Raw genomic sequence first — 22314 nt, forward strand, 5'->3', positions numbered from 1 at the left:
CACCCGGACCTGGGGAAGGGGGGCGTGGCATATTATCATCGATATAAACAGTCCAAATATGATGGCTTGCAGTTGTACATTTCGTCATTAAATAATGTTAACACAAACACGCGTATTTATCAGTGACGGTGGGTGATACGGGCCTGAAAATAGATCAAATAAGTGCTATTATCTGAACCAATGCAACATGTAATATATGCATGAACACTATGTAATTATTCAAATGTAGATGAAAAACAGAACTATTCTCCCCCGTATTTATGCGTTTAATTGCTGTTTTAATTTAATCTATTGTTTAAGTTAGTTAACTGGTCATAATAAAGCCATATTCTATGTTACAAAATATTTATCATTTACCTGGTGTAATGTAACCTTAAGCGTAAAAGCCTATTAGGGGGAAATAATGCGTAAAGCAATGTTTACCTTGACTTAAGGTAACTACTTCCCTTGAAAGTAGGAATAACCAGGAAGAATAATATTTCGATGAAGTGTTAGGTTTTCTACTTTTGGTTTAAAATGGTTAAACCTATGTATTTTGGAAAATACGCTGGTAAATACAGTTGTTATAGGGGCGAATTATAGCATGATCGTTTCATACGATACTGGAATATTGTCGATAGCCGTTCGTTACATTTGATTGTTTTCAATTAAGCCAGGACAAAGCTTAAGAATAGCTAGATCTTGATTTAAATAAAGCTTTCGGGTGAGTAAGATTTAATATAAGATATGTTTTAAGACAATTTTGTAAATGGAAAACTTTATCATAAAATAAATGGCTATACTTATGTCAATATGTTTTTATATAATAAACAATTTTATCATTTTTATAACATTACCATAAAGCAACTTTCGATTTAACATAATGCACAGTATATTATTTAATTTTGTGTTAAATCTACTTCCGTTTTGATTATGCACCAGTCAATTGTAACCACGGCCCCCAGGTCCGGGAAATAGCGGGGACGTTGACTTTGGCCCACGTCGCCCTGCGGAGACGAACTGCTAGTAAAATCCCCACCAAATGCCCGCGCACCCCTGGGACTCTACGTATTTTTGGCGCGAAGACAAACCCACCGCATTCACCCACCCGGCACTGTTGGGCCACCTGGAAGGTAAAAACTCGGCAAATTTCCCCGGCTATCTCCGGTATACCCCCGGACCTGGGGGGGGGGGCGTGGTTACAACTGACTGATGCATTATTTGCATGGAAATACAAGTGTATGTTGATGTTTCTTGTAAAGCTCAGTTTTAATAGTAGTACCGGTCTTTTATTCGTTTTTCGGACAAGTAGTATCTAGGTATTGTGACCACACTCCGAGTTATTGAAGTTACTGTTTAAAGCTGCACTCTCACAGATTGGACGTTTTGACAACTTTTTGTTTTTTTGTCTTGGAACGAAGCCATTTTTTTGCGAAAATGCATGGAAACCAATTATAAAAGACTGCTGACAAAAAAATAGATCGCAGATTTTTACATTTAAGTTCAAAAATTGGTGTTTTATACCTAAAACATTATTTTTTTGAACATAAATATGAAAATCTGCAATCTGATATTTTGTCAGCAACCTCTTATCATTGGTTTGCAGATATTTACACATAAATGTGTTCTTTCCAAGACAGAAAATAAATAGTTGTAAAAACGGTATATTTGTGAGAGTGCAGCTTTAATCTCAATGACGAGGATAGTGGGTGGAGTAACTGATTTGTACCATGTTTGGAAGGACAACGTCAAATAAGTAGCGTGCATATAAGGGAATAGCGTTGTAATGTATCCACACGATAGTTACAGCACGGTTATACGCCACCTACTTCTGATCTTTACGATATGGTACTTACTGAACAGGCGAAACGAAAGGAAACACTCACACATGGTAGAACATGTATTTTATCGTATACGATATATTTTACAGATAAATGAGAATCAGGTTGAGCTATAGACGCAAAATTAGTTAGAAGAGGATGCCGCTCCGGTGTTGCGCATGCGCGGCTGATGTCGGGCTACAACCGGAAACATGCCCAGTATGTCACAAGGTGAGAATTGGGAAATTGAACAAAAAATGATTAAATAACAATATTTCCTGATAAAATCATCTAACTAGTCAGCTAAAACGCGTTTAAATTGAGATTCCTGTTCAGAGGTGGACATAGGATTTTGCGTAAGAGGGTGCAACTTAAGTTAACTACTTGCGATGCGTGCCTCCTTTCACATAATTGAAAATTAATGCCTCTTTAACGTGTTATTTGGTTTGGGGTAATTTAAGCCCTAAATGAATGTTTCAATGTGTATTTCATGCAATCTTTCCCACAAAAAAGACGTACATAGTTCGCTCGGGTAATTTCAGGGGTGAGGAGATCGGATATGGTGCTGCGAAAGTGCTACTTCTCTGTTTACCCTTAATATTCAATATCATTCAAGCTATGTTTTCCATTCTTATCAAAAGAGGCACCAGCTTATTGTGAACATCAATATCGAAAAAGGACTTGAATTCAGACCATAACATTGTTACGAATACAACCTACATGCAGCCAATGGAATTGCAGATAGGCAATCATTAAGTATTAGGCTTAATTATTAAGAATTTCAACTTTCGCGGGTGTTTAAAGGTCCGCCTACTGCCACTCATCCGATACACAATCCCTGCGTCAGAGTTTGCGTAAGAATGTGTCAGCCAATGAGGTTATATTCTGTAAGTCAGTTAGATGACTTGAATTAAAATCTTAATGATTAAGAACGTCATCTTACTATTACACAATCAATCATGTATGTCCTGCAAACACGACTACTCACTATACCCCACGTTATACCCAACTTGTGGGTTCAGTGTGTGTGTTTGTGGGGGGGGGGGTTACCCGGCGCCCCCCCCCCCCTAAAAAAATCGTCCAAGTTTACAAGTTTCAATATAGGAGAAGAAAAGTAATAAAATACGCACCAAATGCACCATTTCAGACTATAAATTGTTAACACTTTCTACGGGGAGGACTCCCAAACACCCATGCCATCAATTTAAACCAAATAAATTTCGTTTCTGAGGGAGGGGCGCTAGTAAATAGGATACGCCCCTACGTTACGCCCCCCACTAACGTCGAATCCTGCAACCGCCCCTGTACCCGATCGTTTTGGCCAAATGACAAGAAACAAACACATGTTTTGGCCGAATAACAGCGGATGTATAACACTTGTTATCCATATCTAGTATAAATATATTTGACTTGATTGAGATGAGTTTTTAGTTTATTTAAAGTTTTATTTGTATCATTAAATTTCATTGAACAACAGACACATACTACTATTAGGTAGAATCGCGAAGATTAACAAGGCAGCTAAGGGCTAGGAGCTAATATATCTCTCTATGTGTTCTTTCTAGGGGTTTTGTCTGAGTTGTTGCGCAATGAAAGCGAAAATGACGTCCCATCCGGTTCGTAAGCGGAAGTGCGAGTGTGACGCATTCATCACGCTTAGTAAGTAATGAGGTCCACACATGAATTATTAAAAATGGGGATTAAGACTTATTTAAATATATTATTCATACTTCTCATAATACACTCTTGGTATCATCCTTACGTAATGTTACTTACATGATGTTACATCTATTTATCTTAATGTGTATTTAAAAAAAAGAATAAAATGTTGAATCAGTATTCTACTTTTCAGTTTTGTTTATTTTTAACATAAGCCGCTTTGTCTATGTAATAAAGTCATATGACTAGTTCTTACCTGGTTACAGAGGGAGGCCCGGTCACCGATCCTGTGGTGACTCGCCCAACGCACTCCAGTATTGAGGCCCCGACAAGCGTGAAAGGTACACAAGTAGTTTACCGACGTTTTCAGTGTCAGAACATAAAAACAATAGTTGTTAAATATAAATTAGTAAAAAATATAAATAATTTAATTATCAGAGTGTTAAGAACGTTATGTATGTTATGTTTAAATTATCTTGAGAGCAGTTGCTATTTTCCTGTTCCTCATTAATTGTTTGTGCTGTTTTTTCACCTTTAGTTTATCGTTTCAAACAGGCCAATTAGAGCGAAGAATTTTAGGCATTTTTTGGTTATAATTGGACGTGCAATGTTGTTTCTTTTGACCAATAATTTGGGTCCAAATTTCGGCCCCTTTTCAAATACTTCACATATACTTCATTCCCAAGTGTAAAAGTAAAATCCTTTATTTTAGTTTTTTCAACCCCCAGTAAATAATGAATAAATAGTTTTAATACGAAATTGAACCCTAAAACATTTTTTATGGCAAGGTTTGTGTATTATTAAGGAAACAAACTAAATCACATCTTTTTTTATCTTTTCTGGTTACGTTTTAATGCTTTCTTGTTCATTTTGTAGGCAAATTTGGAAGTCCCGACTTTAGTATACTCAGTTTTGCCAATCAAAAAGGTCCCCGCCCCATTTCCAGAATTGTGATAAAGGCAATCACTTGACTGAGTCGAATAATATATTGGGTCATGAAGTCAACTTACCATCAATGCACTATAAGTAATTTCCTTGGAATTAATTTGTTTCGTTTGTAATACATCAACACAAACTATACTTACAATTTTTGAACAGTCATCAATATCATTAATCTCCTTTGATAAAGAGTTAAATTAATTGTATAAGCAACTTATTTTAACTTGTAAATTATACCGACTATTCTAGGTAATAACGGCCAAATCAATAGCAATGACTTGACACGACCGGCCGATACAAGAAGGACCAGCTTGAACGCACAAACAATGCAAAACAATCGAACTGCCGTCGCCAATAACTATCAAGGGTATTCTACCTTTAGCAAGACTGTAGGTAATAAAAACAAAAACATGGTACAGGATGCACATGTGTCCTCACATGGTGATTTCGACGATGACTTCTACGACGAGGATATCCCCTGGGAGAACGGTAGTGGCAATGGTCAGGGAAATTATTCCCACTACAGAGGACATCAACCAAGCCAAAGACAAACCAAGAAATCAGGTTCTGAATTTTCTTCTTACCAAAGAAATGTAGACTTCTCTAGACGTCCTGAAAGTTCCGACTTCCGTGAAGATCAAGGTCGTCAGAGCGATCGCAGTTATCCCCAGTTCCCTGACGATCAAATGTTTTATGACGACCGGGGATATCCTGATATTCCACAGTTCCAGGATGGTGCATACAGGCAGGGTGACGAGTATGATCCGACATATCAAAACTACCCAGAGGATTTAGGCGAACCATATCACCAAGGTGGATATCCAACGTCCTCATTTCCGGAAGGTTCACACCATTCATATGAAGAATCAGGCGATCCATATCACCAGGGTGTATATCCAACGTCGTCCTATTCGGGAGATCCACAATCTTCATATAAACAACAAGGCGATCCATATCACCAGGGTGGATATTCAAGGCCGCCCTTTTCGGGAGATTCACAATCTTCATATAAACAACCAGGCGATCCATATCACCAGGGTGGATATTCAAGGCCGCCCTATTCGGGAGATTCACAACCTTCATATAAACAACCAGGCGATCCATATCACCAGGGTGGATATTCAAGGCCGCCCTATTCGGGAGATCCACAATCTTCATATAAACAACCAGGCGATCCATATCACCAGGGTGGATATTCAAGGCCGCCCTTTTCGGGAGATTCACAATCTTCATATAAACAATCAGGCGATCCATATCACCAGGGTGGATATTCAAGGCCGCCCTTTTCGGGAGATTCACAATCTTCATATAAACAAGGACATTCAAGGTCAGACAACACAGGGAACTCCCTACACCAACAGGGATATTCTGGGTCATCTACCCAGGTAGAGTTAAAGGCGTCCAATTTCCAACGTTATTCCAGATCCCAGTACCCTAGTGGGAGCTTTGGTAGCCAGGGAGAAGGATCTTACCAACAACGATATCCAGCCATTACGGAGGAAGAACTTCTTCAGGACGATACGCCAGCATATGATGATATTCCCTACGCCTTGATAATCGCTGGCCACATTAGCGAGAAACAGTTGAGGATTGCTAAATTGAAACAGGAGCAGAAAAATCTGCTTGAAAGGATTCAGACGCAATATAAAGAAACAACTTTTGTCACGCAAAATCAAACAGAACGCGATAAAAATCATGGACATCAAAGACAAATAAATGTTGGCAATAGAGAACGGGAGACTGGAGAGCTAAAGAACGTTGTAGGCGATGATGAGACCGAAATAACACATAGAGAAGAAAACGACATAGATGACATAGCAAAGAACAATTTAAAGAAGGAAGAGCTCCCCAAAGAAAAGGCACAACTATCTGGAAACAATACATCGTACAATAGCCATTACAAGCAAGACATGAGGTCTGTCGCGGAAGATGAGGTTGCAAAAGACGAAAAGTCATCTGGAGAAAGAGTCACCACACCTGGAAATGAACGAGCTTCCACGGGTAGTGTTGGTCTGACACCAGTGTCTTCCATGCCACATTCTCTCCCTCCGTCTGATACAATGGGAACAATGGGAGGGAGCGCCAATATGACAAAGCATAAAAACAAAACTCAACAAGGACAATTAAAGCCTTCGTTGAGCGAGTCTCGGGATGACTCAAGTGATGATGATGTTGTTCCAACTGCGATGGAAACCCTGAGAAAAGGGAATAAAACTTCAGAAGAGGAAAAGTCATCTGGAGAAACAACCACACAACAACAAAGTCGACGAGGTTTCACAGCTAGTATTGGTCTGACACCAGTGTCTGCCCGACCACCATCTGTCCCTCCGTCTGATACAATGGGAACAACAGGAGGTAGCAACAAAATGACAAAGAATAAGAACAAAAATCTAACTCCTTCGAGGTCAACTGGCCAACGTAACAAAAATGGCGACAAAGAAGAACACGCACAGGGTCAACGCATGCTCTTGGTTTTTTCCTTTGATCCGCTTGATAATGAAGACAAGAAAGACGCCGGCGCAAAGGATGAGGATAAAGGGTCACCCGGATTTAGTGTAGTAATTGCAATGGGGAGATCCGCAAAGAGTCACCATAGGGCGTTCGAGCAACTCAGACATTCCAAGAGCGGCGCTCAACCCTATTGTGCAGGTAACATTTTATTCAACTTAATTCAACATTTTATTGCATTAAACATATCAGACATGTTTATAGCAAATACAAAATGCATACATGTGCAAGGCATGGATTTAGACACGAATTGTTTTAACAGAAGAGCAGAATGTTTGTTTATGGACACAAACAAAAACATAATTATTAGTTTCTTAAGATGTTTGCATAGTATATAAAATTTGATATAGTGGGGCTATGCATTTACATGAATTTAGATATAAAAAATGATGCGTTTAAGATCACTTTTAAATACCATTTGAGCTTGGTATCATATTTTTGTGTGAAATGAGTAATCGCAAAATTTGGATTGAAACATGATTTCTAAAGCTGCAAAAAGGAATGTTTAGGACATGGCATGATCCCAATTGGTTTATTTAAAAAATGCGCTTTTCCCCGTTACTCGAACCTAATATTTTTGTGCTATGTAAAATATACTATATTTCGGCATTTTAATGTCTATGACAAATCAACGTATAAATTATTCAGGTTGCGGTCGGCGGGACTGTCGAGGAGAAAACCTACGTGCAATGAGGGCCCTGATCACGTGTGCCCAAAAGGAGGGTTATGAGGTGCGGGATGTCGTCCCTGACGGGAATTGCATGTTCGCCGCTGTTATCGATCAACTAGAGGTGAATTACAATGATGCTTTTTTTCAGCAGATACACAAAACATAAATGTTTACATACAATTTATAATATATATTATCAGCATTTGATATTAAATATGAAAGGGAAACGATTTGTATAAGTCATTACTATAATTGTTATAAAAAACGAGGCCTGCTTGATATACTGTATGTTTTGGCTGATATGATCCACTTTTAAAGATGCATTCTTACTCAAAAAAAGATTTACCACAATTAAAACATCTGTTTTAATTTTCCAAAAAGGATAAATAAATGTCGAAAACAATGGTTCTTATAAAGGGTACCTAGTTTAATTTGAACGAAAGGTGCAGAAAATACAGTATTTCTACCTTATGACACGACAGAAGATCACAGTAAATCTTTTAGCATTCACCAATCATTTTATATTTTTGCGTTTTAAGCTATTAATTGCACGGTTACAATCTTGTTATCATCGGCAAATAATATTTTCCATAAATGTATTATTAAGTAAGTATTTAAAGATTAAATACTCAAAATGTATGATTGTTATACATGTGTATGTATTTATATTGAATAAAAGTGGCACTTTAAAGGTACTATTTTATGATAAGTGACTATAAATATATCAGTGGGTATTACTGATTATACATCCTTCTAAACTTTATATTGTAAGTTGATAATTATGATTACACACGCAGATGTTAGGAGACAGCCGTTTTGATGCGAAATCACTGCGTTTGGCAGCCGTCACGTGGTTGATGGAACATCCGAACGTCGGGGAGGGGCAGGGAACACACTACCGGGACTTTATGGCGGAGGACTGGGATAAATACATCAGTAGAATGGTTGGTAGAGGTCTTTTACAGCTTATACCTTCTATTTTCGCAATTGAGCTAAACTAGACTGGTGTAAACACTTTCTGAAGTTACCACATACATGTGGATTTTTGTTGTATTTGCGTATGACCTTTTTGGCAGGTGAAAGGTAAGAAAAGCGGTGGAGATCGGAATATTTGGACTGCCCATTGCTCACATGCTTTTGCATCATCCTAGCATAAAATAATATATACCATCTCCTCCCTCGAGCCTTTCGTTTGTATTTGTTCCATTATCTTTTTAGATGAACGACGGCGAATGGGGAGACCATATAGCGCTGGTTGGCGTCGTCAATGTGACCGGACACAGTGTGCAGGTGCTCGACGCCCAGGGGACGGAAGCCGCGTGGACCATCCATGACCCTGAGCCGGGCGCTCATGCGCACACCACAGACCACGTGTTGGTCCTCGGGCACGTTGGAGAGTTTCATTACACCAGCCTCCGACCCGCCCAACTGCAAGGCATGTTGTGTCTTTTTGTTTTACTCTTTCAGTATGTTCTACGTTTATATCTTTTTCTCTCTTAACTTACATACAGCATGGTCACACAACACTATTTCTTAGTTAGTTCATTCATGAACGTTTATCATTCGGAGCTCCTCGGCCATTTTTCTCGAAAACAACCTCGGATGAATTAGAACGGTTTACGTTCTCGAAAATTGGTATCTTTAAGTCCGCTGCAAGTAGATCGCGTAGTATTTAATTTAGCAGTTAAACTAAATGACGTTACTCTTGGGAATCTCAATTATATTTGCAAAAATACAAATCACTTGCAATCCATTTAAACTTAGATCAATAAATACAAGCTAAAACACTAAATATAGATAATGATATAATAAAAGAATTTACGAACTACATGAACTGATGTACCGGCATACATCCAAGCTTGTTTTCGAGAAAAATGACCGAGGAGCTCCGAATGGAACGTCGATATTTTTTCAAAACGGTTGCATAGAAGTATGGTAATAGATATGAAAAATCTCTCTTAAAATGCTTCTTTTATTTATTTAATAGTATGTATATTTTTTCTTTAGATACACCAGTTGAATATTCCCATCCAGAGGTTGAGCCCAAGAGCACTCTAACCACTCAGGTGTCATTTGAAGGTAACGCCATTTAAACCTCATTGTATCGATATCAGTTCAACTGTTTAAATGCAATGTGTTGCTTAAGAACTTTTCGCCTTAAGTATTAGGTAAGACAAGTATATGTTATCCTCGTTTATTGGTGTGGTTCTGCCATTCTCGTGTAATGGTTTGAAGCCTGTCATGCTTGTGTAAAAGTATGAGCCCTGTCATTCTCGTTTATTGATATGTGGCCAGTAGCTCTGGAGTAATGAAATAGGGCTTATCATCATCGTGTAATGGAATTTGACCGTTCATCCTTCGGTAATGGTATGGGGCCATTCACCCTCAGTTATCGTATGGGATGGCTCATCCTCCGGTAATGGTATGGGGCCATTCATCCTCAGTTATGGTATGGGATGGCTCATCCTCCGGTAATGGTATGGGGCCATTCATCCTCAGTTATGGTATGGGATGGCTCATCCTCCGGTAATGGTATGGGGCCATTCATCCTCAGTTATGGTATGGTATGGCTCATCCTCCGGTAATGGTATGGGGCCATTCATCCTCAGTTATGGTATGGGATGGGTCATCCTCCGGTAATGGTATGGGGCCATTCATCCTCAGTTATGGTATGGGATGGGTCATCCTCCGGTAATGGTATGGGGCCATTCATCCTCAGTTATGGTATGGGATGGCTCATCCTCCGGTAATGGTATGGGGCCATTCATCCTCAGTTATGGTATGGGATGGCTCATCCTCCGGTAATGGTATGGGGCCATTCATCCTCAGTTATGGTATGGGATGGCTCATCCTCCGGTAATGGTATGGGGCCATTCATCCTCAGTTATGGTATGGGATGGGTCATCCTCCGGTAATGGTATGGGGCCATTCATCCTCAGTTATGGTATGGGATGGCTCATCCTCCGGTAATGGTATGGGGCCATTCATCCTCAGTTATGGTATGGGATGGCTCATCCTCCGGTAATGGTATGGGGCCATTCATCCTCAGTTATGGTATGGGATGGCTCATCCTCCGGTAATGGTATGGGGCCATTCATCCTCAGTTATGGTATGGGATGGCTCATCCTCCGGTAATGGTATGGGGCCATTCATCCTCAGTTATGGTATGGGATGGCTCATCCTCCGGTAATGGTATGGGGCCATTCATCCTCAGTTATGGTATGGGATGGCTCATCCTCCGGTAATGGTATGAGGCAATTCATCCTCAGTTATTGTATGGGATGGGTCATCCTCCGGTAATGGTATGAGGCAATTCATCCTCAGTTATGGTATGGGATGGGTCATCCTCCGGTAATGGTATGAGGCAATTCATCCTCAGTTATGGTATGGGATGGCTCATCCTCCGGTAATGGTATGGGGCCATTTATCCTCAGTTATGGTATGGGATGGCTCATCCTCCGGTAATGGTATGGGGCCATTCATCCTCAGTTATGGTATGGGATGGCTCATCCTCCGGTAATGGTATGGGGCCATTCATCCTCAGTTATGGTATGGGATGGCTCATCCTCCGGTAATGGTATGGGGCCATTCATCCTCAGTTATGGTATGGGATGGCTCATCCTCCGGTAATGGTATGGGGCCATTCATCCTCAGTTATGGTATGGGATGGCTCATCCTCCGGTAATGGTATGGGGCCATTCATCCTCAGTTATGGTATGGGATGGCTCATCCTCCGGTAATGGTATGGGGCCATTCATCCTCAGTTATTGTATGGGATGGCTCATCCTCCGGTAATGGTATGGGGCCATTCATCCTCAGTTATTGTATGGGATGGCTCATCCTCCGGTAATGGTATGGGGCCATTCATCCTCAGTTATGGTATGGGATGGCTCATCCTCCGGTAATGGTATGGGGCCATTCATCCTCAGTTATGGTATGGGATAGGTCATCCTCCGGTAATGGTATGGGGCCATTCATCCTCAGTTATGGTATGGGATGGCTCATCCTCCGGTAATGGTATGGGGCCATTCATCCTCAGTTATGGTATGGGATGGCTCATCCTCCGGTAATGGTATGGGGCCATTCATCCTCAGTTATGGTATGGGATGGGTCATCCTCCGGTAATGGTATGGGGCCATTCATCCTCAGTTATGGTATGGGATGGCTCATCCTCCGGTAATGGTATGGGGCCATTCATCCTCAGTTATGGTATGGGATGGCTCATCCTCCGGTAATGGTATGGGGCGATTCATCCTCAGTTATGGTATGGGATGGGTCATCCTCCGGTAATGGTATGGGGCCATTCATCCTCAGTTATGATATGGGATGGCTCATCCTCCGGTAATGGTATGGGGCCATTCATCCTCAGTTATCGTATGGGATGGCTCATCCTCCGGTAATGGTATGGGGCCATTCATCCTCAGTTATGATATGGGATGGCTCATCCTCCGGTAATGGTATGGGGCCATTCATCCTCAGTTATGGTATGGGATGGGTCTTCCTCCGGTAATGGTATGGGGCCATTCATCCTCAGTTATGGTATGGGATGGCTCATCCTCCGGTAATGGTATGGGGCCATTCATCCTCAGTTATGGTATGGGATGGGTCATCCTCCGGTAATGGTATGGGGCCATTCATCCTCAGTTATGGTATGGGATGGCTCATCCTCCGGTAATGGTATGGGGCCATTCATCCTCAGTTATGATATGGGATGGCTCATCCTCCGGTAATTGTATGGGGCCATTCATCCTCAGTTATGGTATGGGATGGCTCATCCTCCGGTAATGGTATGGGGCCATTCATCCTCAGTTATGGTATGGGATGGGTCATCCTCCGGTAATGGTATGGGGCCATTCATCATCAGTTATGGTATGGGGCCATTCATCCTCAGTTATGGTATGGGATGGCTCATCCTCCGGTAATGGTATGGGGCCATTTACCCTCAGTTATGGTATGGGATGGGTCATCCTCCGGTAATGGTATGGGGCCATTCATCCTCAGTTATGGTATGGGATAGGTCATCCTCCGGTAATGGTATGTGGCCATTCATCCTCAGTTATGGTATGGGATGGGTCATCCTCCGGTAATGGTATTGGGTCGTTCATGCTCCATTAAGTATATGGGTCCGTTTATCCTTCCGTTAAGTATATGGGTCCGTTCATCCTCCGGTAATGGTATGCGGCCCGACATCCTCTGGTAATGGTATGGGGTCGTTCATCCTCCGGTAATTGAATCGAGCCGTTCATCCTCCATTAATTGGTATAAGTCGTTCATCCTCCGTTAATGGTATGCGGCCGGTTATCTTCCGGTAATGGTATGGAGCCGGTCATCCTCCGGTTATGGTATGGAGCCGGTCATCCTCCGGTTATGGTATGGGGCCGTTCATCCTCCGGTTATGGTATGGGGCCGTTCATCTTCCGGTTATGGTATGGGGCCTGTCATCAGCCGGTTATGGAACGGGGGCGTGTCATCAACCGGTTATGGAACGGGGGCGTTCATCCACCGGTTATGGTATGGGTTCGTTCATTCTACGGTTATGGTATGGGGCCGTTCATCCTCCGGTTATGGTATGGGGGCGTTCATTCTCCGGTTATGGTATGGGGCCGTTTATCCTCCGGTTATGGTATAGGGCCGGTCATCCTCCGGTTATGGTTTGTGACCGGTTATCCTCCGGTAATGGTATGGGGCCGTTCATCCTCCGGTTATGGTATGGGGCCGGTCATCCTCCAGTTATGGTATTGGGCCGTTCATCCTCCGGTTATGGTATGGGGCCGTTCATCCTCCGGTTATGGTATGGGGCCGTTCATCCTCCGGTTATGGTATGGGGCCGTTCATCCTCCGGTTATGGTATTGGGCCGTTCATCCTCCGGTTATGGTATGGGGCCGTTCATCCTCCGGTTATGGTATGGGGCCGGTCATCTTCCGGTTGTGGTATTGGGCCGTTCATCCTCCGGTTATGGTATGGAGCCGTTCATTCTTCGCTAATGGTATTGGGCCGTGCATCCTTAGGTAATTGTAAAGGTCAGGTCATCCTCCTGTAATGGTATTGGGCCGTCCATCCTCAGGTGTTGGTATGGGTCGTTCATAGGGTCAGTCATCGTTAAATGATATTTTTTTTATCATCGTTCAATGGAGTTCTTGATTTTGCTTCAATGGAAGGGATCGATCGTTCTTGTTTAGTGGTATTTGGTCAGTCACACTAATTAAATGGCATGAAACCCTTCATTGTTCAATGGCTTTAGATCGGTCATCGTGTATTGGTATGAGGTCGGTCTTTGTGTAATAGGATAGTTCGAATTACCCTCGTACGAATAATTTCGGCCCTTTATCCTCGTTAAGTGGTATGGGGTCGATTATCGTTAATTGTTGGTATGGGGCTGATGTTAGTTTCATTGTATATGGCGGACATCGTTTAACGGTATAAGGCCGGTTGGCGTTTAATCGTGTTTGGTCGGTTATCCTTTAATGGTATAAGGCCGGTCATCGTTAAATGGTAAATATATATGGTCGGTGATCGTTAAATGGTATTAGGCCGGTTGCCGTTTAATGGAATGTGGTCGGTTTTCGTTAAATGGTATATGGTCGGTGATCGTTAAATGGTATAAGGTCATTTGCCGTTTGATGGTATCTGGTCGGTTCTCGTTTAATTGTATCGGATCGAACCTTCGTCGAATTATATAGCGCCCACTTCGTTAAACTGTATTTGCCTGGTTATAGTTTATTTGTATGGAACCGCTCATCGACTGATAATGGTTTTATTCCTGCAGGTTTATGAAAGAATAATAAAACATTCCAAGGGTATAGCTGATGTGGTGTTCTAGTTGGTGACTGCCTCTTGGCAGAGATGGTGTCGCCGCAAGCGCCACCAAAAGCACTTTCAAATGTTGACTCTCAAATTTCATTCAATACTTGTCAATATCTGCTCCTCGCGTTATTGCAGGTTCCTCCATGGTGGAGGTGTTCCAAGAAGATCACGTGGACCCGCTGAGCAGCACACCTGTGGCGCACCTGTCCTTTCTTCTCAAACACATCGCGCCCATGGACTTTGTGATCAACCAGGCTGCAATTGTATCATCAGAAGTGGTGGATACTATTGAAACTGTGAGTGGGTTTGAAATGTTTAAACAAGATTCAGCATTATTCGGGTTAACTGCATTTATTTATATAGGCATAATAATAAGATTTGATGATTTTAACAACAGTTAACAACATACACAAATCAGATATACCAGTGCTTAATTGAAAAGTTGTTGTTATAATACATTTGTAATGATCAAAACGTACGCTTATATGCCCATTGGTTGTAGTTTAAAAAACAATGGAACATTGATTATCTTTGATAATATTTGTATACATTTCTTAGTACGACTATAGCTCCTGGTTTCATCCAAGCAAGATGAAGAATGCTTTGTATTAACCTTTTATTATAAACGCATTATAAGTCTGGAAGCGATAAATATTGCAAATGACAGTAGTTCCTATTCCACTCCAGTGAAATACAGAAATAGAATAATACTGTCTCGGATTTTAGCATATTTTAGCGATTCTGCAAAGGATCAAAGCGAATAACCCTATCCTATTTTGCGTCATAATGAACATCGTTTTGTTCATGTTTTTTGCAGATGTTCAATGGTGGTGGAAAATCGGATACACATTGGAAGGAAACTGTAACTGGGAACGCCGGTGAAGGTACACACCATTTGACATTCTTTCCCGACATATGTGAAGGATTACCGGAGATGAAACTAGCCTGGCTGGGCCTTGATCTCATGTACATTTGCTTGGTTGATCAGGCAAGAGACAACGCGGACCCCAGAAGGCATTATGGTATAAATACGGATGACTCAGGGTGTCACATTGGTTATACCAAACTTTTAATGCGAGGAATGACCGGAAAAGCCAGCTACCTTCCAAGTTCACCGAATCCTGGAGCTGGCGATAATCTCAGGTTGTCATTTGCAATGAGAAACCGCACCGTTCAACTTCCCATAAACTCTATTTATGGATATAAATGCTTCAAATGGCCAAAGATTGCTGAAAATTGGCTAACCCGAGAAAGGTGCGAAGGCTGGCCATCTGAGGTGGTGATCCAGAATGTCATGGAAGAAGGCTGCATTGTGATACCGTGGTCTCATCCGTCGATCCGAAGTCCAGACCTCGAGTGGAAATTTTCATTTGCATTGTCGGAGAAGGTTTTGTTTAGAGAAGGACTTTCGCTGTCTCAAAAATATTGCTTCATAGTGTTGCGAACATTTTGCTATCATGTTCTAAGCACGTTACCACAGTTCAGCTTATCGATATTGAAGAGCGTGTTCTTTTACGCCTGTGAAAGAATCCCAGCAGAGTATTGGGAAACAAGCCCGGCACCCTGCATATTGCACATGCTAGATGCGATTCTGCGAGGAGTAAATGAGAAATGTCTGCCAAACTATTTCATCCCGACAAACAACATGATTGACCATCTCTCCTCCGCCGAACTACATCAAATAGAGGACCAGATTGTAGAACTTCGCTCGCAGCCGATGTTGTTTTTACGGCAAATTCAGGATTTTGTGAGAATTCTTCCGAACGGACATGCCATCATTGACCAAGTATGTGAAGATGCTGAGCATTTCCAAAGCATCAGCGATTCAACTCTCAAGGTTTTTGTCCCATGTCGCATTGATGCCGCCAAAGGCCAGATCAGGTCACTGAAATACGACACGGCTTTGGAGACCCTCAACCAAGCTTTCCAGGACCGTCTGCGTGTTAGTACGTGTGATGATACCATGACATATCAGATGTTCCTGCAGGGGTCAATCAGCGGTCTGGAAATGAATTCTACCGTATGGTTTTCTACATACGCAGACAAACAGCTGGAGGGACAGTTGTCCAAGTCTCTGATACGAGAGACTTGCCATGACATGACGCTGGTGAGATTGGAAACCTTACTTCCTCCGGATGTTGCGGGCAGTTACGCCGCATCAGAAATGCCGATCACCTTTGGGAGCAATATAGAGGACTTGTGTCACGATTATGCAGCTTTCTTAGTCTTTATTGGAAAGAAGAACGGCGCTCTTCCCGTGCTGTACCACTGTCACAAACTTTACAAGCAAAGACAGGCCGATGTTGCAAGCGGACAGATTACTGAGACGTTCAGTGATCGGACAATGTTTTATATCTACGGAGGGATTTACAAAATCTATTTCGATCAAAACCAACTCGAGTTTTTCCGAGAATTGCTCCAGGATATGGACGAGGTTGGACAAAGGATAGACACGCCAGAAGTGTATATTTGTCTCACTAACATCCATAGGGAACTCGGCGATACCTATGGTATGCAAATGATGGCGTCTAAAGTCACAAGCAAACCGGAGTACGAAGGCCAGCGGTTTGTTGTAAGCGTGCAACAATGGCCGATGTATTATATCAGATAAATGCAGAAGCAGGAACGCACTTAACGCAGTGTTGTTGTACAAATCCCACGTATAGATTAATTGAATGATTGTTTCATTTAAATTGCAACATTGTTGATATCCTGGGATTTGTGTGGAATACGTCTGTAGATATATTGTAAAAAGACTTCCTGTTATTGTTATTATTATTGATGATGATGATGATGATGATGATGATGATGATCATTGTATTAAACATATGTTATTAAAAAAAAACTTGACTTTTTTTTGCAAAATCAATGATGATTCATTTTCCTTTGAGAGACAGTTTAATTTAGTATATAAAGATACTGAAGACGATCAGATTGATATGGCCAACATGCATGATTTTCGGTTGAAATTTAAACGAATTTCTAATGTGTTCTTCACAATCCATATTTCATTTGGTTTACTTAGTTTTGTGAGTATAGTTAAAAACTAAGAGACATGCAACAAAGAAAAGTCATGGTAACTCATTACTCGAGAACTGTTTTGCCTAGACCCATCAAACTTCAATAGAATGTTGTCCTTGACCAACAGCTGACACTTATTGGTTTGGGGTCACTACATCAAATGCCATTGTCAATAGTCAAAAGGTCAAAGGTCATGGTCACAATTAAATCATTATGAAAACATTTTTTCATAATTAACGCATTTTGTCCTCAAAAAACATCTTTATTTAATAAACTCCCACACGTTTCTGATCCTGTATATAGTATGATATCTTTGTATGAATACTCGGCAAAAAAGTCTTTCTACTTGCAATAATAACTGAAAATTCGTGTATATTTTCAAATTCGATTTCTTCTTGTAACATAATTGTCCAAGAAACAAATCTTGGCCAGAAACTCTGCAACAAAGTACAAAATTATTTTGTTTAAATGACATAATTTTCAACTCTTAAAACACATAAGAATCACAAACCAGCCCATCTTTGTTAATATAAAAAACATCGAATTAAAAGTGCAGAACTAATGACGACAATAAGGTCATTTTAATAATTTGACAACAACAATAATGTACCAGTCATTGTAACCATGCCCCAAGGTCCAGGGAATAGCGGGACTTTGACTTACGGGCCAGCCAAGCCCGGGTAAAACCCCGCCCTGAGTAAGCGAACTGCTGGAAAAAATCTCCGCCTAATGCCCCCGCACCCCAGCCACCCTAGGTATGATTCATTTTCCGCTATTTTAGGCGCGGAGCCAGAACTACCGCATTCACCCGGCTCTGCGAGGCCACCTGGAAGGTAAAACACGGCCGATTTCCCCGGCTACCCCCGATATAACCCCGGACCTTGGGGGGAGGGGGGGGGGGGGTTCTTGGTTACAAATGACTGGTGCATAAAACAATGTAAAGAATGTTAGGAATAACGGGTCACCATGCTTTGTATTCCTGACGTCAACGTCAGATAATTTTCGGTACGTTGAAACACATAGCCTAATAAAGAATACGGTTAGGCCACACCAAATTGATATTTCGTTCAGCGGATTTACCGCTCCTATTTTTTTGAAAATGTAAAAAAAATATTTATATTTTTTTTGTGCGCCCGCACCTCCATTTTGATCGCCAAGCAGATTTTTTTCAGGTAATAATTTTAATATTAAAAGGCTAAAAATAATCAAGTCTAATTTTTCTACGCTAGTTTTCTTGTTTTTGTAAAGGGAAGTTACCGATGGGTAGTGTTTTTATACTGTATATCGATCGGTTTAGCATGGGTTTCAATAAATTCAATCAAAATGGCCGCTTCCGGTATAAACAATGTGGCTCGAAGTTTGGAAATTAAATCTTATTTTTAACAATAAATATGTTTTGAGCATGCTTAAAGCCATTGTTGATCGTCTCATGCACTAAAGGATCATTATTCAAAGCAATCATTATGAAATAAAGCATGTGTATCTGAGACTGGTAATGATTATATTGCGTAATTAGTGACTCGTTTTGAATGGAAATCGGAATGATCAACTTAGTACTATTTTATTCAAGTCATAATACAAGGGACCAAAATTTTACCTCGGTACGACGATGCTGAAGATGTCACAGGTCAACTTAACTGGAACATGAGTCATTGTTTGGTCCAAATTGATGTATCAATCTCATTATTGATCAAATTCTGACAAAACAACAGTTATGAACAAATATCTTTTCACAAATAGCGATATAAACACTGGCTCAACATAAGTAAGCCTAAGTTTATCACCTTATATTTTGTTTTATTTACAACATAATCCGGGATTGTAATGCACCAATTGTAACCACTGCCCCGCCCACCCCTCGCCCTTGTTCCAGGGGTATATCGGGGACAGCAGAGGCAATGGGCTGTGTTTTTACCTTTCAGGTGGCCCCGCAGTGCCTAGTGAATGTGGTTTTGTCTTCATATTGAAAATAGTCGGGAATGGGCCTCACATAGGTATTCGGGGTTGCAGGGCCATTTGGAAGGGATTTTACCAGCAGTGTGTCCCTGCAGGTCGTGTATTTTACCCGGGTTTTGAGAGACCGGAAGTCAAAGTCCCCGCTATTCCGAACTTGGGGGGGGGGGGGGGCGTTTTTGGCTGGTGCATAAAAACATCTAAATAACCAAAAAAAGTACTCTGAAAAATACCCTTAATTGTTCTTTTTGTTTTAATAAGCACATGTCATTGCATTTCCTGTGAAAATATAAACAAAATTTAGTCTATGTTATATGGAGTCTGATGATTGATGATGCCAGTAAGTGATCAGTTTTTACAAATCCAAAATCAATCCTAAGTTATGTCTAAATACAGTTGCATATTATGTTAAACTGATTCAGGTAGACTTTTTAACTAAAAGCAGGGTTATTTATTATTATGAATGATCGTCATATTAAAGTATGTATTAATCATATAAGAAATTAGATTTATCCATAATGTTTGTACTAAACACGGATGAATAAATAGTATGATTTCCGACATTTTCCCAATGTCCATTAGAGGTTCAGTTCAAGATGGCATTAAAATGGGTTTAAGGGCAATTATTTTGGACAATCTTATTTATATTGAATATAAGGAAAAATATATTTTTCGCTCTTCGCTCGCTTCGGTTTTTATGAAAACTGACAAAAAAATTTTTTTATTTTTTATTCGCTCGCTCGCTCCATTTTTTTTTTGGCAAAAATCCGAGGAACTAAACATTAATTTGGTGTGGCCTTAGTAACAAAACTTCTGGATTGTATGATCTGTCCGTTAGTAAAAAGCCATGCTAGGAGTGTACGCTTTTTTATACTCGAACTGGGGCAGCGCCCATTCGGCGAGAGCTCAGATAAGATTGTTAGTCATTTATATTGTTGGAGCATAATGCACAGCCAAAATGCAGCCCTGGTTAGAGCTACCCTGGTTCTTTAACGTGCACCATTGTATAACACTGTCACACGGGACCCCTATTATATAACGTCCCTCCCGGAAGACGATTAGTAATTGTTAAGTGGTGCGGCGGGGAATCGAACCTGCGACCCTGGATTGACAGTCAAGTGTGTTGCCACAAAATCACGGATGCTTATACATAATGCCTTTTAATATATATGGTTTTCTACGCTTGATTGTTTTAATATATATGGTTTCTACGCTTGGTCAGTTCGTATATTGAATAAATCGAGCGAGCGCCCGTGTCCGGTTTGACAATGGCTGAGTCATTGAGATTGCTTGCTAGCGATACTGATTAACACAAAGTTGTCTTCCAAATTCCTGGAGTGGATATTGCACCATGCATAAATCCCTTTTGAAGGTAAACCGATGTACGTGAAGTAAGCGGCCTAGCGGCGTGAATATAGCAGCCTTACGGCCTAGCGTGCTATCGGCGTGAAGTTGGTGGCATAGCGTACTAAATTTGTTTATATCTCAATTATTCATGCGTTTTTATTCATCAATAACATAGCGGCCTCAAATCGTTTTCTATTCAGATCATTGTTATATGCGTTTTCTTCTCAAGCAATAATAAACTAACTGTTTAATGCACTAATAATCAATCTGAAGCGATTATAAACAATTTTTTTTTTTATAAAAGTCAATCATGCAGTCTAGCGGCCTAGCAGCCTAGTGGTGTGAAGTTAATGGCCTGGCGGCCTAGAGGTCTAGCGGCCTAGTGGTGTGAAGTTAGCGGCCTGGTGGCCTAGAGGTCTAGCGGCCTTAAACGGTATCATATTTCAAAGCATGTATGCATGCCTTTTCCTCTAAAACAATGATAAATTAAAAAAATTACTGGAAAAATTATCAATCTCAAAGGACTATCTTTTTTTTCTTCAAAGAAGTCGCTCAAGCATTTCAACGGCCTAGTGGCGTGAAGTTAGCGGCCTGGCGGTCTAAAATGGTTTTCAATTTTGAAGTATGTATACATGCCTGTTCTTCTGAAATATTTGTATAAATCCGACGTACGTCACGCAAATGACTGACGTTGAAATTTCAGATTTGGGGGGAATGTTTAATACCTAGTTGGTCGAATGTATGTCAAATTTATGACAAGGACATATTATCTCTCTTGAAGTCTGGCTTTTCCGTAACTTTGATGTAAGAACGTTTTTCATATCAACTAAGTTTTAAACGCTGTGAGTGAGTCATGAATCGTATTTCATCTACATATTAGACTGTTTTATGCACCAGTCAATTGTAACCACGCCCCTCCCTCCCAGGTCCGGCGGTATAAGGGGGCAGCCGGGGAAATGGGCCGAGTTTTTACCTTGCCACCTAGGTGTCCCCGCAATGCCGGGTGAATGCGGTGGTTTTGTCTTTGCGCCAAATATTGATGGGAATAGGCCTTACCTAGGGTCCCTGTGGTGCGGGGGGGTGGGAGTGCCGAGGATTTTACCATAAGTTTGTCCTAAAAAACTGTATAACACTCAGGACTAAAATAAAATGTTTGATATATCAATTTATCCCACCTCAGATTAGTAGATCCAATAATTTAACCATGCTAGATATTCTTATCTTGCCCAAGGGCGAAGATAAAATGCCCGTATGGAACTTCTTTTTAACGGTCACCACATTATAATTACCTCCCTTGTTGAAGACTGTCGTCAGTAGTATCAAAGAAGTCTTGTCTTATGGTAATATTTAGAACGCTAATGAATTATTTCTCGCTTCAAGTGTCCCCATAAAACAGTTTTCACGCACCATTCAAGAAATAATGCTTCATTTTCCTTAGAACTATTCAAAAAGACCGATTTGACTATTAACATTAACTGGATCATTGCGCGCGTATCCATGACAACCACGTGCTATCGCATATCCATACGCAATTATTTTCACTAAGCACAAAAGCGTTCCAGCAAAAAATACATTTTTAATTAATTTTGTTTAACTGAGGTGGGAGAAAAAGC

At 40.9% G+C, this 22314-nt stretch overlaps 1 protein-coding gene across 3 annotated transcripts; it reads left to right on the forward strand.

Moving 5' to 3' along the window:
* Positions 1-486: 486 nt before the first annotated feature.
* On the forward strand, positions 487-17137 carry LOC128234994 (uncharacterized). Of its 3 annotated transcripts, none has more exons than XM_052949667.1 (12): positions 487-703; positions 922-1218; positions 1910-2030; positions 3365-3458; positions 3725-3799; positions 4647-7046; positions 7554-7696; positions 8373-8519; positions 8794-9010; positions 9583-9654; positions 14516-14676; positions 15198-17137. In XM_052949667.1, the coding sequence occupies exons 3-12, from the start codon at positions 1959-1961 to the stop codon at positions 16989-16991; spliced, it is 5175 nt and encodes a 1724-aa protein (XP_052805627.1). In that variant the 5' UTR covers positions 487-703; positions 922-1218; positions 1910-1958; the 3' UTR covers positions 16992-17137. The 3 variants fall into 3 exon arrangements, with proteins under 3 accessions (XP_052805627.1, XP_052805626.1, XP_052805625.1); XM_052949666.1 differs by having other exon boundaries at positions 922-1112; XM_052949665.1 differs by lacking the exon at positions 922-1218.
* The last annotated feature ends 5177 nt before the right edge of the window (positions 17138-22314 follow it).

The sequence above is a fragment of the Mya arenaria genome, chromosome 5, assembly GCF_026914265.1.
Source record: "Mya arenaria isolate MELC-2E11 chromosome 5, ASM2691426v1".
NCBI classification, from domain to species: Eukaryota; Metazoa; Mollusca; class Bivalvia; order Myida; family Myidae; genus Mya; species Mya arenaria.

Excerpts from the sequence above, each read along its gene's own strand:
- LOC128234994 (XM_052949667.1), top strand. The coding sequence starts at position 1,959 with ATGCCGCTCCGGTGTTGCGCATGCGCGGCTGATGTCGGGCTACAACCG. Across the intron at positions 3,800-4,646 it reads GGCCCCGACAAGCGTGAAAG|GTAATAACGGCCAAATCAAT; the intron begins GTACACAAGTAG and ends CGACTATTCTAG. Across the intron at positions 8,520-8,793 it reads ATAAATACATCAGTAGAATG|ATGAACGACGGCGAATGGGG; the intron begins GTTGGTAGAGGT and ends TTATCTTTTTAG.